The sequence below is a fragment of the Brassica napus genome, chromosome C6, assembly GCF_020379485.1.
Source record: "Brassica napus cultivar Da-Ae chromosome C6, Da-Ae, whole genome shotgun sequence".
Lineage (NCBI taxonomy): Eukaryota > Viridiplantae > Streptophyta > Magnoliopsida > Brassicales > Brassicaceae > Brassica > Brassica napus.
Window position 1 is genome coordinate 46,167,445 of NC_063449.1, and position 14,821 is coordinate 46,182,265.

Here is a 14,821-nt window from a genome sequence, read left to right on the forward strand (position 1 = left end):
GATCACGGTGTAGCCGCGGTTGCGTACGGATCAAGCAAGGGAATTGATTACTTCAGAGTGAAAAATTCGTGGGGGACCAGAATGAAGAGAAAAAAGTTTCATTGGACAATGAGAACACTGGTAAGTTAGAAGGTTTAGATGTAATCAACAAGATGGCTTCTCTCTCAACCAAACCTAAAAAGACATTCATATTTAATATGTTTTCATAATATCACATATCCTCAATTTTAACCTTTTGTTTCTAAATTAGGTAAGTCGAAAATTGAGTAAAAGGACGATCAAGCTTTTACGTTTTTACATACCACTTGCACGGAATTAACAAGTGGGAAAAGAAGAATAAAAGATTAAACATAAGAATGTGAATGTATCGAACCATTAGAGCATGATTATTTAAGAGCCGGTTTTTATCTTTTTTAGTTAAAAGATAAGAGACGGGTTTTTATATTCCGTTAAGAACCCCACCATAAGAACTCCTAATAATCATGCTTTTATAAACCAAGGAAAATAAGAGAGAAAATATCAAAAGTCGATTGCTTGCGTTGTAATTCTCGGCAACTCACTAGCAGACGGTGATCCCGGTGCTGACGAGGTACAAATATCGTCGTCCTCTTCGTTCTCTTCTAACGATCTTCCCATAGTTTCACGCGTGCAGAAGTACGTCACCAACACTCCAGCGATACAAACGCCGCCAAGTATCAAAAACGCGACCCTCACGCGTCTCACGTCTGGGAAAGCATCTTTCTGCTCTTCGTCGCGTTTCGTGCCCCACAAGAAACCAACAGTACCAACAATAGCTCCAAGCTTACCGGCAGCTCCTGAAATCCCATGGCACGTTGACCTAAACCTCGCCGGGAAAAGCTCAGCTGGGATTATAAACGTTGTCGTATTAGGACCAAAGTTGCTAAAGAAGAATATCAGTCCGTACATAATAACAAAGCCTTTATTACTAGGCTTATTACGATCAGACTGATACCAACTGTACGGAATGCCAGCGACTAAGTAAACAACGGCCATACAGAAAAAACCCATTATCTGAATCTTGACACGACCGACTTTATCGATGAAATAAACGGTGAACCAGTAACCAGGGATGGTGGAGCACACGGCGACGATGGCTGCGACCTTAGCCACTTCAAAGGCAGTGTCGTAGACATTTGTGGAACTGGTAGGTTTGTTGGATAAATTGAGGACTTGGGAGAGGAGGAGGTTGCTTGTGTAGAAGACCACGTCCACTAGGAACCAGTTGGCTGAGGCAGCGAAGAGGTCACGGCCGTGCAGGCTGAAGAAACGGCGAGAGAAGAGTTTGTACGAGGAGGAGGAAGAAGAAGAAGGCGGTGGTGGTGGATGTGGTAAATCTTCTTCTATTTGAGATGGTTTGGATATGGACATGACTTTTTGCATGTCTTTTTCTGCTTTGATAGCATCGTTCTCAACTAATGCTGTATATCTGCATGCATCTTTAAAACTTTAGTGATGGACCAGTTGATTTGATTATTTAGTAGAGAAATTTTAAAAGAAAATAAAATATAGTAAAGATCTATTACTTGTATCTCGTGATTAACCCTTAGGGCATGATTAACCCTGGTATCTTAGTCAGAGTTTTTAACTCATGATTTGATATTTTTTTGTTTTTGTTTTTGTTTTTTTTTACAATTTTCGGCTAAGAGACGGCTCTTATATCTTTTATTTAAGAGACGGTTCTTAGTTTTTCTTAGTTAAAAACTAAAAAAATGTAAGAACCATCTCTTATCCGAAACTAAGAACCCAGTTAAAATGTATAGTCAAACTTTTATCAAAAATAAGATAGAGGGTATGATGTAAGAGCTCATTAAAGTGGAACAAAATTATTAATAATAATAGACATAGCAGCTATATAAAATCCCCTAGACTATATTTGCGAAGTGATTTTGCCACATGTCATTTCTACAATCAATTTCACAAAACAAATATGACATGACTACTGAAATTGATGACATGACTTCCAGAAAAATATGACATGGATAATTTCATTTAATGTTAATTTATATTTTTGGAAAACTTATTAGAATATGATAATAATTTATATATTACATTTAATATTAATATTTCTTTTTGGTAAACTTTTTTTTAATATGGTAATAGCTCATACATCATCTATAAAACAAATATATTCATATACAACATTTCAAATTTCAAAATATTATTATTTTTGTATAATTATACAATTTGTATTACTAAAGCTTTCAAAAAAATTTACAATTTTTTAAAAAATAAAATATCTAATCGTAAAATCATTAGTTTCTTATATATCTACAAATTTTATAAATATTGTTTAGGTTACATTTTTGATAATTATACAATTTTATATCATTTTATTAGTTTTATACAAATTGATTTAATATATATCAAATCTATATTAAATATTAGTAAGGAAATAGTAAAATCTATAATATTTAATAAAATGTATTTTTAAATATAAGTTAAATTTAAAAAAAAAATTTACTACATGGTGCAGGAAAACACCTAGTTATAAATTAAATAATTAGTCAACGACATAACTCAGGGAAGGCAACGATCAATGAAGCAAATACAACGAAAGTGGAAGAACTTGGTAGGAAGAGAGCAATATTTTATTTGGAGAGACTAAATATAGATATAATAAAACAAAACTAATAACTATTAGAGTGATTGGTAGTTGTTGTAGGTGCTGTCCACGGTCCTATTTATTTCTAAAGCACCAAATTCAGAGCAATCAAGCTTTAAACTTTTTTTTGAAACCACAACTCTTGAAGTAACCTATAGTTGTACAAGTGCTCTGCAGAGCCAAATATCCAAAGCAATTTTTTAGTGCTTTCCATAAAATTCTACAACAATAAAATCTAAAGCCACAGCAAAAAGTCTACAGATTTTTTCTACGGCAAAAATTTTAAAGTTAAAGTCATTACCAATCAGACCTTTCTTACCTGGAGTATATAACTTGGAGGAATAATCAACATTATATATATATATATATATATATATATTCTACATTTGACAAAGATATTAATATATATTACATATATTAATTTATTATACATATCGAAATGAGAATACTATATGCAAACCTTACCATTTGATTATACTAACCATGGTTTTATACTTTTTATGAAAAGTAGTGTTTATGTTTCTGGCGGGAAACAAAATTTTAAGTTTTCATGGAAAACTAAAATTTAAAATTTTGACAAGAAAATAACTTAATATATTTACACTATCACACCTTAATATTATTTTATGCTTATTATCGGAAAATAATCACACCGAATTTGGTTTAAAATTCATACGCGAATATCTGTTTTTTTCTTTCTTTTGCTTTTACGCCGGAAAATAATTTTCTAAAAACAAGAAACAAAAAACCAAAAGAATAGATTATTGAATGGAACCTGGCGGTTTCAGGCATACGCATTCGCCAGTAAAACGTTAAGGCGGCGGGAATAGAACCGATCATCAGAATCAACCTCCACGCAATATCCGATTCCGCTGCTCTCGTTTTCTCCGGACTCCCTTCTCCGGCGGTCTTGAACGCCGAGCATACAGCCATCGTAACCGTGGAGCTCATCAAGATTCCTAATCCCTGCATGGAGAACACGGCGGAGATAAAAGTCCCACGCGTTTTTTTATTAGCGAACTCCGACATGATGGTGGCGGAGAGAGGGTAATCTCCACCGATCCCTAGCCCGAGTAAGAACCTAAAGAAGCCAAGACTCGCCATGACGCAAGATCGACGACTCGTGCAGACGGAGAAGCCGCAGCCAAAGGAGCTTAAGACCATGATCATGAGACAAAGACCGTAGACACGTCGGCGTCCGAGTCGGTCGCCTAAATAGCCGACGATGAGCTGACCTAAGGCGGCGCCGAGGAGAGCGATGGCGTAAAAAATGGAGAGAATAGGGGTTCCGATTGAATCTTCGTGGTAATAGATTTCGCCGAGCATTTTCAAGACCGGAGCTATACAGAAGAGATCATAAGCGTCGGTGAAGAGACTCATTCCGGCGATGATTATGGCCTTGAAATGGTACAACTGTATCCTGGCCACATCTAACGCCGATAACACTCTTGGCGGCTGAGGCATCTTGTTTTGAATTTCAAAAAAGTTTTTTTTTGTCTTCTTAGTTTTTGACGTGTCCGAGGATTACACAAACTGAAAACAGTGGAAGTCTCTACCTCTTTATTATAACGTCGGGAGAGTTTCTTCTCGAAAGATGTCATCGAATATGCTTTTGACCACATGAAACACAACACCTCCCTCGATAGAGTCAACTTCCTTTAGTTAACTTCCACAACGTTTTGTTCTTAGAATATCGGCAAGTTGTCACTTATAAAATCTTAAAAGGTAAAACACTTTCGGTTCTCACAACGTGCACAACACAGATGTTCCTTTGTTTGAAGTTTGTTTTTTTTTTTTGAATACTAGAAAATTCGAGGTTAAAACTCTTAATATTCCAGGCCCAAAATTATAATATACTCCATCCGTTTCATATTATTTATCGTTTTAAAGTTAAAATTTTATTTCATTTTAAGTGTCTTCTTATGTTTTCAATATAAAATTTAATAACAATATTATCCATTTTATTTTTCTATTGGTTGAAATATGGTTAGATGTATATGTAATAATGTTTTTATCTGAGAGATATGCAAAATTAAATGTTTTCTTAATATGTATGTATAGATCTAAAACAACCAATAAAGTGAAACGGAAGGAATATGATGTTAGTTTTGTTCTAGTGATCACTTAAACCAAAGACGACACAATGGCTACAAATTCTTTTCGAACCAGCTACCTCTGATAAAACTTGTTTTATGTAACTTTATAAAGAAAATGGAATTTTTAAAAATAAGAAATGAATATTAAAACATTGTCTATTTTGGAAGAATGGATTTGGAAAAAATGAAGAAAAAAACATAGTGGACTTTTTAAAATAAAGTTATTCTAAATAGTAAAAAAATATTATATTACTCTTTAATTTTATTTTCTTTACATTATCACAAATACTATATAATTCTCTTTTGTTATTATTTCGACTAGGGCTCTTCAATTTTGATACTTTTTGAAAAAGGGATTTTTTTTGATGAGTTTGAATAATGTTAGAATTTATAGATGATTATTTAATCATATGACTCGTATTTTTAATTATTGATTGATATATATATATATATATATATATATATGCAACTCGAATGTGACGCATGTACGGCAGTACGGGATTACTTGTCTCCTACTAATTTTTTTTTTTCTTTAGTTAGTTAAATTAATTAATTTAGTAAAGTATATACTATCAATTTAGTGAAGAAACAAATAATAAATGCCCCTGTCAAATTTCTTTTGTTCTTTTAATATTGTACCTCCCGTTTAAAACCTTTTCAGATCCACTCCTGTCTAGAGAGAGGCCTAGAAGTATTTATGTAGAGAGATAGAGTGTTTCCACCTTTGTTGTATACTATTTCTTTGTGTTTTGATCCTGTGTTATGTAACATATGACAAGTGTTTTTGTTCCCCGTTTTGCATCGTCTATCGACTACAAGAAAACATCTTATATCCCGACTAAAACTTTCGACAATCATGGTTCGCGGAAAATTTCAGAGGCTAACACATCCATGAAACTAATATAAAAACGAAAAGCTACTGGCAGTGATATTCATATAATCATGTTTTAATATCACATATCCTCAACTTTAACTTTCTTTTGTTTCTAAACTGGGTTGGTAAAAAACGCAAGAAAATTATGATCAAGGTTTGACATTTACATACGAGTTATTCTTGGGTTCACCCCCTAGGGTGAACCTAAAGGTTCACCAACCAATAGAAAATTATCATTTTAAATCTAGTATCTTTTAATTATGGAAACCAAATAACTTGGCAAATTATATTATTTTTTCAAAATAAAATTTAAAAATAAATAAAAATAATATATAAAAAACGAATTCAAAAAAAAAAATGTTGTCAACAAAACACTAAACCCTAAACTCTAATACTAAACCCTAAACTCAAATCCTAAACCCTAAATCCTTGGGTAAACCCCTAAACCCTTGGAAAAACACTAAACATGTTGTCAACAAAACACTAAACCCTAAACTCTAATCCTAAACCCTAAACCCTTGGGAAAACCTTAAACCCTTGGGTAAACCCTAAACCCTTGGGTAAACCCTAAACCCTTAGGTAAACCCTAAACTCTTGGAAAAACACTAAACATTTGGATAAATTCTAAATTATAAATCTTAAACACTAAACTCTAAATCTTAAAAATAAATATTTTTTTTAAATAATATTTTTTAGAACTATTGTTATTTTTATTTATTTAATTTTTTTATTTTTTATTTTAATAGCATAATATAATTTGGCAAGTTATTTTCTTTCCTTAATTAAAAGATACTAGATCTAAAATGACAACTTTCTATTGGTTGGTGAACCTAAAGGTTCACCCTAGGGGGTGAATCCAAGAAAAAGTCTTTACATACCCCTTCAATATGCACCAAATTAAAATGTGAAAAAGAAGAAAACATTCGAGGAAACAAGCATATGTGAGTATCGAACATCAAAAACCAAGGAAAATTAGAGAGGAAATATCAAAAGAAGATTGATTATATATGTTGTGATGTCAAAATCACTATTGTCTTGGAAGCAACTCATTAGCAGATGATGACCCTCCTGGTGCTACCGTGGTACCAATCTCGTCCTCTTCGTTCTCTTCTAGCGATCTTCCCATAGTTTCACGCGTGAAGAAGTACGTCACCAACACTCCAGCGATACAAACGCCGCCAAGGATCAAAAACGCGATCCTCACCCGTTTCACGTCTGGGAAAATATCTTCTTTGTCCTCGTCCTCGTGTTTCGTGGCCCACAAGAAACCAACAGTCCCAACAATCGCCCCAAGCTTCCCGGCAGCTCCGGAAATACCATGACACGTAGACCTAAACCTTGTCGGAAAAAGCTCAGCTGGGATTATAAACGTTGTCGTATTTGGACCAAAGTTGCTAAAGAAGAAGATCAGTCCGTAGAGAACCATGAAGCCTTTATTAGTCTTCTCATGCTTAGACCAGTACCAACTGTAGGGGATGCCAGCGGCTAAGTAAACAACGGCCATGAGAAAAAACCCCATTATCTGAATCTTGACTCGACCAACTCTATCAATGAAGTAAACCGTGAACCAGTAACCGGGGATGGTTGAGCACGCGGCTACGATGGCAGCGACCTTAGCCACTTCGAAGGCTGAGTCGTAGACGTTTGTGGAATTGGGAGGTTTGTTGGAGAAGGTGAAGATTTGAGAGAGGAGGAGGTTGCTTGTGTAGAAGACGACGTCGACTAGGAACCAATTGGCTGAGGCAGCGAAGAGGTCACGGCCATGGAGGCTGAAGAAACGGCGAGAGAAGAGTTTGTATGAGGAAGAAGAGGGTGGTTGTGGTGGCTCCGACGATGAATCTTCGGCTATTTGAGATAATATGGATTCGGACATGACTTTTTGCATGTCTCTTGCTGCTTGAGTTGCATTGTTCTCAACTAATGCTGTGTATCTGCAGCATCTTTAAATTTTAGTAACTGAACTACTGATTTTATTATTTAGGAGAAAAGTATTTTTAAAAGGAAAGTTTAGTAAAGATTTGTTACTCGTAATTCCCTGTAAAATCCTCTAAGTGTAATTTTAGTTAGTAGAACATGTATTAAAACTTTGTAAAGTTATGTGGCAGCATTTTTAAACTAAGTTATATAACATTCAACATTTTTCGAGAAAAACTTATACTCCTATTTTATTATTAGTTAAAATATAGTCAGATGTACATGTAATACTATTTTTATTTTGAAAATAGAAAAAATTAAATATTTTCGTAATTTGTAAACATAAATGTAAAATGACACTTAAAATAAAACGAATGGAGTAGTATATTAGCTTTCATAATATATATTTCAACATAATATCAAGGGATAATTTGAAAAATATACCATTTATGATTTAGAATTTGAAAAATACATTTATTTTTTAATTTTTTGAAAACTACACTTTCCTACACGTGAAAAGATATTTTTATCCTAGTTTTAGTTAAAACTAAAAAAAAATAAAGTAATTGAAAATTGAAACTACTACGTTTGAGATTGGTATATATTCCTCAATCATACGATTCTGTTAGCATTTTATATTAGATCAATATTTATACTTTAATTTGATATACGTTATAGATTATATTTTGAGAAAAAGACAAAAATAACACTAAATCAAGTTTTTGTTCCCAAACTAGCACTCAAGGTCAAAAGTCACAAAAATAGCACTTAATGTTTTATCAAAAGTCACAAATTTAGGGTTTAGAGTTAAAGGGTGGGGTTTAGAATTTAGGGTTTAGGGTTTAGGGTTTAGAGTTTAGGGTTTAGAGTTTAGAGTTTAGGGTTTAGGGTTTAGAGTTTAGAGTTTAGGGTTTAGAGTTTAGGGTTTAGAGTTTAGAGTTTATGGTTTAGGGTTTAGAATTTAGGGTTTAGGGTTTAGAGTTTAGGGTTTAGGGTTTAGAGTTGAAAAATGAGGTTTTGGGGATAAGATTTCAAATTTTGAAAAATAAAAAAATTAAAATTTTCAAAAGATATAATGCTATTTTGGTCATTTTAGTTTTTGAGTGCTATTTTGTGATATAAACTTAGAAAGGTGCTATTTTGGAGATTTGCCCTTATATTTTGATAGATTTTATACCATGATCATTACTGTTTTTTGTCTGTATTTGCCATATCCAGATTTGGGATTCAAGAACTTCATTTAATTTTGAAGAATTCTGTACAATTGAAATATTATTGTGTTTACTTTTCTATTCGTCCATCTTTACAGTGGTGGTTGTTATTTATTTAGTTAAAACTTTAGATTTTGAAGCAATGTAAAGCAGACATTTGATTCTTTTCATTTATATCTGTTTGTTTAAGTTATTTCATCACTTATGAAATATATGCGCAGTTCAAGAAGAAAGTAATAGAAAAATAAAGGAAAAAGGAGATTTAATAGTTTGAAATCAAAGAAAATTATACCAGACATTTAACGATGCAAAATGGAGAAGATACGGTTTATAATTTGAGTCGTGTTTCAAAAAGTGTTTAAACAAGCTCTATGCTTTGATTAAAATTGGATAACAAGAAAATGAGTGGTGAGGACGTCTCAATTGCATATGTTAAAAACTATTTATGTTTTTTTTTCATTGAAATTATCAATGTAGATATTAAGATAGTTATAAACATTTAAATTGGATAATTAAGTCATTTAATCATAGATAAGTGTATTTTTCTAAAAATCTAAAAACTGATGTAGATTTCAAAATATAATCTTATTGGAAGGTATTTTTTTCGAAATTTAACATAGATAAATATTTTCTAATATAATACTATTAGTCTCTAACTCTAAGTAAGAAAATAGTTTAAGAAGGATCAAAAAACAAATCTATATAAACTTTATGGTTTACAATTAAAGAGGTAATATTATAGTAATGAAGAAGTACATAAGCTTGAAAAAGCCAATAATAGTGGTGCCGGTACTTGCGTCGAAAATCTTTTTTTTTTTTTGACTAATTGCGTCGAAAATCTTTCCAACAGTTTTTGTAAGTTAGGTGAAAATCTTTATTGATGAATACGAGTATACGACAAATATAAGATGAATTTCAAGTTTCATAGAAGGTTAGGAAGCTAAGAATTTGTATAATCTATGGTTTGATGAAATCATTATTAGGATAACATTTAAATCCCACAGCAAAAAATAATAATATTGTTTTGTATTTAATGATTAATATATATTTTTTTGAGAATGAAACAGATTAGGTTTATTATTGATTTCTCATATATGTTTAAAATAAAGACAGGAAAATTACTTAAAAATACACATACTATTTTTTATTTATACTATTAAAGCAGAATATTTTTTAGGATTATGCCTTTGATTTTTCTAATTAATTATAAAATTGCTATTACCTTTTTGAAATTTTAAATGGTTTTCGGCCATATTAATTGCGCCAGTCAGAAACAAGTATTTAAAAACGAATTTACAAGCCCATATCGGTAGTAAAAAATGTGAAATTTTCAAGCTCATTTCGATTTTATTAGAAACCCAATCATATTATAATCATTTTTACGTATACTTTAAAGATCAATACTAAAATCGATTTATGACATATATGCTATTTACATTGTATTAACACTTTAGCCATACCAAAAATCTGAATATAATTTTTTATTATTACTTTCCGTTTCTTTTTTTTGGTAAGACCGTCAAACAAACTGGATTACTTGTGGGTGGATTTCACGAATTTATAGACCGAAGCTCATTTAAATACTTGATTTTTATTGACAAAAAATTTAGAAAACTCATTTTAAAACAGTAAAACATAAAAATGGATTCAAATTTTTGTTTGTATTTCTTTTAATCACCTTTTAAAATATGCTACAAAAAGGATATTTGGAATTTAATAGTTTACAGTAAACTAAAAATATTAATACAAGGAACTCTTTTTAAAAACCAACTTTTCGGAATTACTTTGTATGACTATAAAACATCAACACTATTAAAGAATTAGTTATCAAATAACACATAAGGTTACAATTAACAAATATTTAATTTTCAAAATAAACGAATCCCGTGCTTTTAAAATGCGAGTCATTATATATATTATTATATTTATATCTCAATACATATCATCCTAAATATATAAAACAACTACTACACATATAACAAAAAAACAATTATAAAAATATAAATGTTATAAATATAATATGTTATAAAATAATATATTTAAGAAATAGATAATCCTGTGCTTTGAAAGCGAGGATCAAAATCTATTTTGCTAATAAAATACACGAACTATTTTGGATCCCCGTTTAATTCACGAACTAATTTTTGTTACTTATTAAATGCACAAACTTTTGAAATTCGCAGATTTTACACATCATTTTAGACGGCGTTAACTATATTTAAAGGAAGTGACGACGACGTTAGTGTTTAATTAACATATGTTTAAATTGTGAAAAGAAAATTCTTTAAAAATACACAAACTATATTTTATTTGCTAATAAAATACACGAACTATTTTGGATCCCCGTTTAATACACAAACTAATTTTTGTTTTCTATTAAATACACAAACTTTTGAAATTTTCAGATTTTACATATCAATTTAGACGATGTCAACTATGTTTAACAGAAGTGAAGACAATGTTAGTGTTTAATTGAGCATATGGTTAAACTATGAGAAAATTCCTTAAAAATCCTCCGATAGATTATATTGTTAGCTTTCTTCTCAATTACGATTCCATAGTGTAAAATTTTTTTTTTGATGAAATTTCAAATTTTTGATCATAGTAGAAATAATATATGTATAACCTAATTCATAAAAATAAACTTATTTATCATAGTATAAATTAACCTTGAATCATTATCACTACTATCAAAGCGGAGAACAAGAATTAGAAATGCATAACACTAAACTAATTCCAAAATCAGAAACTCGTTTAAAATTACGTAGTTTTCTTCATCCTTTTTCACGACATGGAAATCGACTTCACTTCGAATTGATATAAAGGGAAACCAAAGTAAAGAAGAAGAAAAGAAACATAGTTTGGAGAATAAAAGAGGTTAGAACAGATTAGGGTGCCAAACTCAAATTGAAACTAACTCAAATTAATTTCAATTCGCTGAGGGTGATCGTTTTTTCACAGTTAAACCACTTGTTCAATTAAAACTAATGTTTTCTTCTGTTAAACATAGTTGACATTGTCTAAGTCGATATGTAAAATCTGCAAATTTAAAAAAATTGTGTATTTAATGAAAAACAAAAATTAGTTTGTGTATTAAACGGGGATCCAAAATAGTTCGTGTATTTTATTAGCAAATGAAACAATAGTTTGTGTATTTTTAAGAAATTTTATTTTCAAAATTTAAACATGTGTTAATTAAACACTCACGCCGTCTAAAACGATGCGTAAAATCTGCAAATTTTTAAAGTTTGTGTATTTAATAGGCAACGAAAATTAGTTCGTGTATTAAACGGAGATCCAAAATAGTTCATGTATTTTATTAGCAAATAAAAATTAGTTCGTGTATTTTTAAGGAATTTTTCCAATAAAGAATATCATACTTATAAGTATAGTAATTGGACAAGTGTTTAAGAAAAACTAACAAATTGCTAACAGGTTGGTTAATTAACATTATTGGATGAATTCTGCTCTATCGTTATCAAGATTTACTGTAGTTACTTAACTATACTTTAGTCAGTCAAAACAGATTAGGTTTATTATTGTGATAGATATCGCAGCTACATAAACCAAATGAAATGATTAGTCATACTTTATACTCCACGGAGGGTAAACGATAAATTTCTTCGACTTTATTTATGAAGCGAATATAATCGAAGTGGAAGAACTCGATAGGAAGAGAGGACATATATTAGTGGGAGATATTAAACTAGTTATAATAAAATAGAACTCTATTTCTTAGCTGGAGCTTACACCTGGGGCGAATAATCAATACATTCAATGCATACTAGAACCATATATTATACATATTAAAATGAGAATACTATGTGGATACGTTATCATGAGAGGTCGCTTAAAAGGTATATACCACTGTGTTGGGTATATCTCCCTACAAGTCAACTTTTAGTTCTTAGTAACAAACCACGAAGTTCCCACTCTTTACATAATCACATATTAATATTATTTTATGTTTATCATCGGAACAAAATCAGATCAAATTTAGGTTAAATTTCATGAACTCTTCTCTCACACAAGTTTCAGGTTCTCCAACATTATATATATGGTACGGAAACGTGGGTAGAACTTTTGCATAACACACGACTAAACTTTTTTACGATTTAATTTATAATTCTATACATTTTGGTGTCATGTTCGGTATCATGTTTGATATCTATCACTTTATGTTTTATTTTGATGTCATTTCTTTTGCTTTCATTTCTCGCAACTTTAATTTGGAAGCTGATTCTGTGGCAAAATCAGTTCTCGCTCAGTTTGTAAAAAACCCCTTTCACAGTGGATAGAACCCTTCTAGTTAATGCATTGTTTGTTTGTTCAAAAAAAAAAAACATTTTGGTGTCATTAAAAATCTGAAATTATCCAAGGGATAATCACAAACAAAGACAAGGCAGTATATCCATTTGCATAACTATATGATAAAGAATATTGCTCGACTAAGAATCGAACGATCTAGTTTGTAACCGAAGTAATTCACAGCCAGTGACAATTGTTACCGTTAAAAAGAGTTATTTAAATATGGTTCATCTCTCTCGCGGTTATGTTATACTAATGGTTGGTTAGACTTTAATAACGTATAGAAACCTTTATGTATGTGGGCTAGGTAGGAAGTAAAGTCACACAAGATAGTGCATATGCTATTATCATATTCTATATTACGGTGATATAATAATAGATAAAAAATTAGCGAAAAAGACAGGAAATTAATTAGATTTTAAAAGGATCACGGCCAAGAAAAGAAAAAGAGAGACACACATAAGTAAGTATATAGATGATGATGTATAAGCAATAGAATATTTAATTTATTTTGTAATACGCGAATATTTGTATTTTTGCTTTTACGCCGGAAAATAATTAAAAATCTTGAGGAAAAAAAAACAAAAAACTATAGAAGAGACTATTGAACGGAACCTGGCAGTTTCAGGCATAAGCATTCGCCAGTAGAACGTTAACGCGGCGGGAAGAGCACCAATCATCAGAATCAACCTCCAAGCAATATCCGATTCCCATGGAGCAAAAGTCTCCTCCCCCGCCGCTCTCATTTTCTCCAAACTCCCTTTTCCGGCGTTCTTGAACGCCTCACACACAGCCATCGTAACGGCAGAGCTCATCAAGATTCCTAGCCCCTGCATGGAGAACACGGCGGCGATAAATGTCCCACGCGACCGTTTATTAGCGAACTCCGACATGATCGTGGCGGAGAGAGGGTAGTCTCCACCAATCCCTAGCCCGAGGACGAATCTAAAGAAGCCAAGACTTGCTATGACGCAAGAACGGCGAGTCGTGCAGACGGAGAATCCACAGCCAAAGGAGCTTAAGACCATGATCATGAGACAAAGACCGTAGACTCGTCGGCGGCCGACACGGTCGCCTAAGTAGCCGAAGATGAGCTGACCTAAGGCGGTGCCGAGGAGAGCGATGGCGTAAGAAGTGGAGAGAACAGCGGTTCCGATGGAGTCTTTGTGGTAATAGATATGGCCGATCATTTTCATGATCGGAGCTATACAAAATAGATCGTAAGCGTCGGTGAATAGACCCATTCCGGCGACGATTATCGCCTTGAAATGGTACCACTGTATCCTCGCCACATCTAACGCCGATAACACTTTTAGCGCAGGCATCGTTAATGACTTTATTGTTTTAATAAAAGTTGTTTTTGTTTTTTCTTATTAGGTTTTGTGGAGTTCGTGGATACACAAACTGAGAACAATGGAAGTCTCTGTCCCTTAGCTATTAATGTCTGAAGAGTTTCTTGTTCAAAGAAGTCACCATGGAATATGCTTTTGTTTTTACTGTGAGGAACACAACACCTCCCCCTGGATCGAGTCCACTTTCTTTAGTTGACTTCCACTACCTTTGTAACTTCTGTTCTCACGATGGGCACAACACAAATTATATTTACGCGGGTATAATATGCTACTCATTCCTAAGAACTAATATGTCGTAATGAAAATATTATAAATCTACAAATTATATTTTCTAATAAATCAGAAACTATAGTTATAAGCTTTTATAAATTATAAGCATAAGAAAATATCAAATCCTAATAGATAGCAAGTTTAAAATATGTTTTACAAATAACCTTTATTAT

At 31.9% G+C, this 14,821-nt stretch overlaps 2 protein-coding genes across 2 annotated transcripts; both read right to left on the bottom strand.

The window, feature by feature from the left end:
* Positions 1 to 4,139, bottom strand: LOC111206973 (probable inorganic phosphate transporter 1-9). The gene is made up of 2 exons (XM_022704486.2): positions 3,399 to 4,139; positions 1 to 1,447 (listed from the first exon to the last, which is right to left on the bottom strand). Exons 1-2 carry the CDS (start codon positions 4,085 to 4,087, stop codon positions 520 to 522), a joined length of 1,617 nt encoding a protein of 538 aa, XP_022560207.1. The 5' UTR covers positions 4,088 to 4,139; the 3' UTR covers positions 1 to 519.
* Positions 4,140 to 6,267: 2,128 nt separating this feature from the next.
* LOC111206974 (probable inorganic phosphate transporter 1-9) lies at positions 6,268 to 14,647 on the bottom strand. The gene is made up of 2 exons (XM_048761489.1): positions 13,642 to 14,647; positions 6,268 to 7,524 (listed from the first exon to the last, which is right to left on the bottom strand). Exons 1-2 carry the CDS (start codon positions 14,349 to 14,351, stop codon positions 6,621 to 6,623), a joined length of 1,614 nt encoding a protein of 537 aa, XP_048617446.1. The 5' UTR covers positions 14,352 to 14,647; the 3' UTR covers positions 6,268 to 6,620.
* Positions 14,648 to 14,821: the final 174 nt, after the last annotated feature.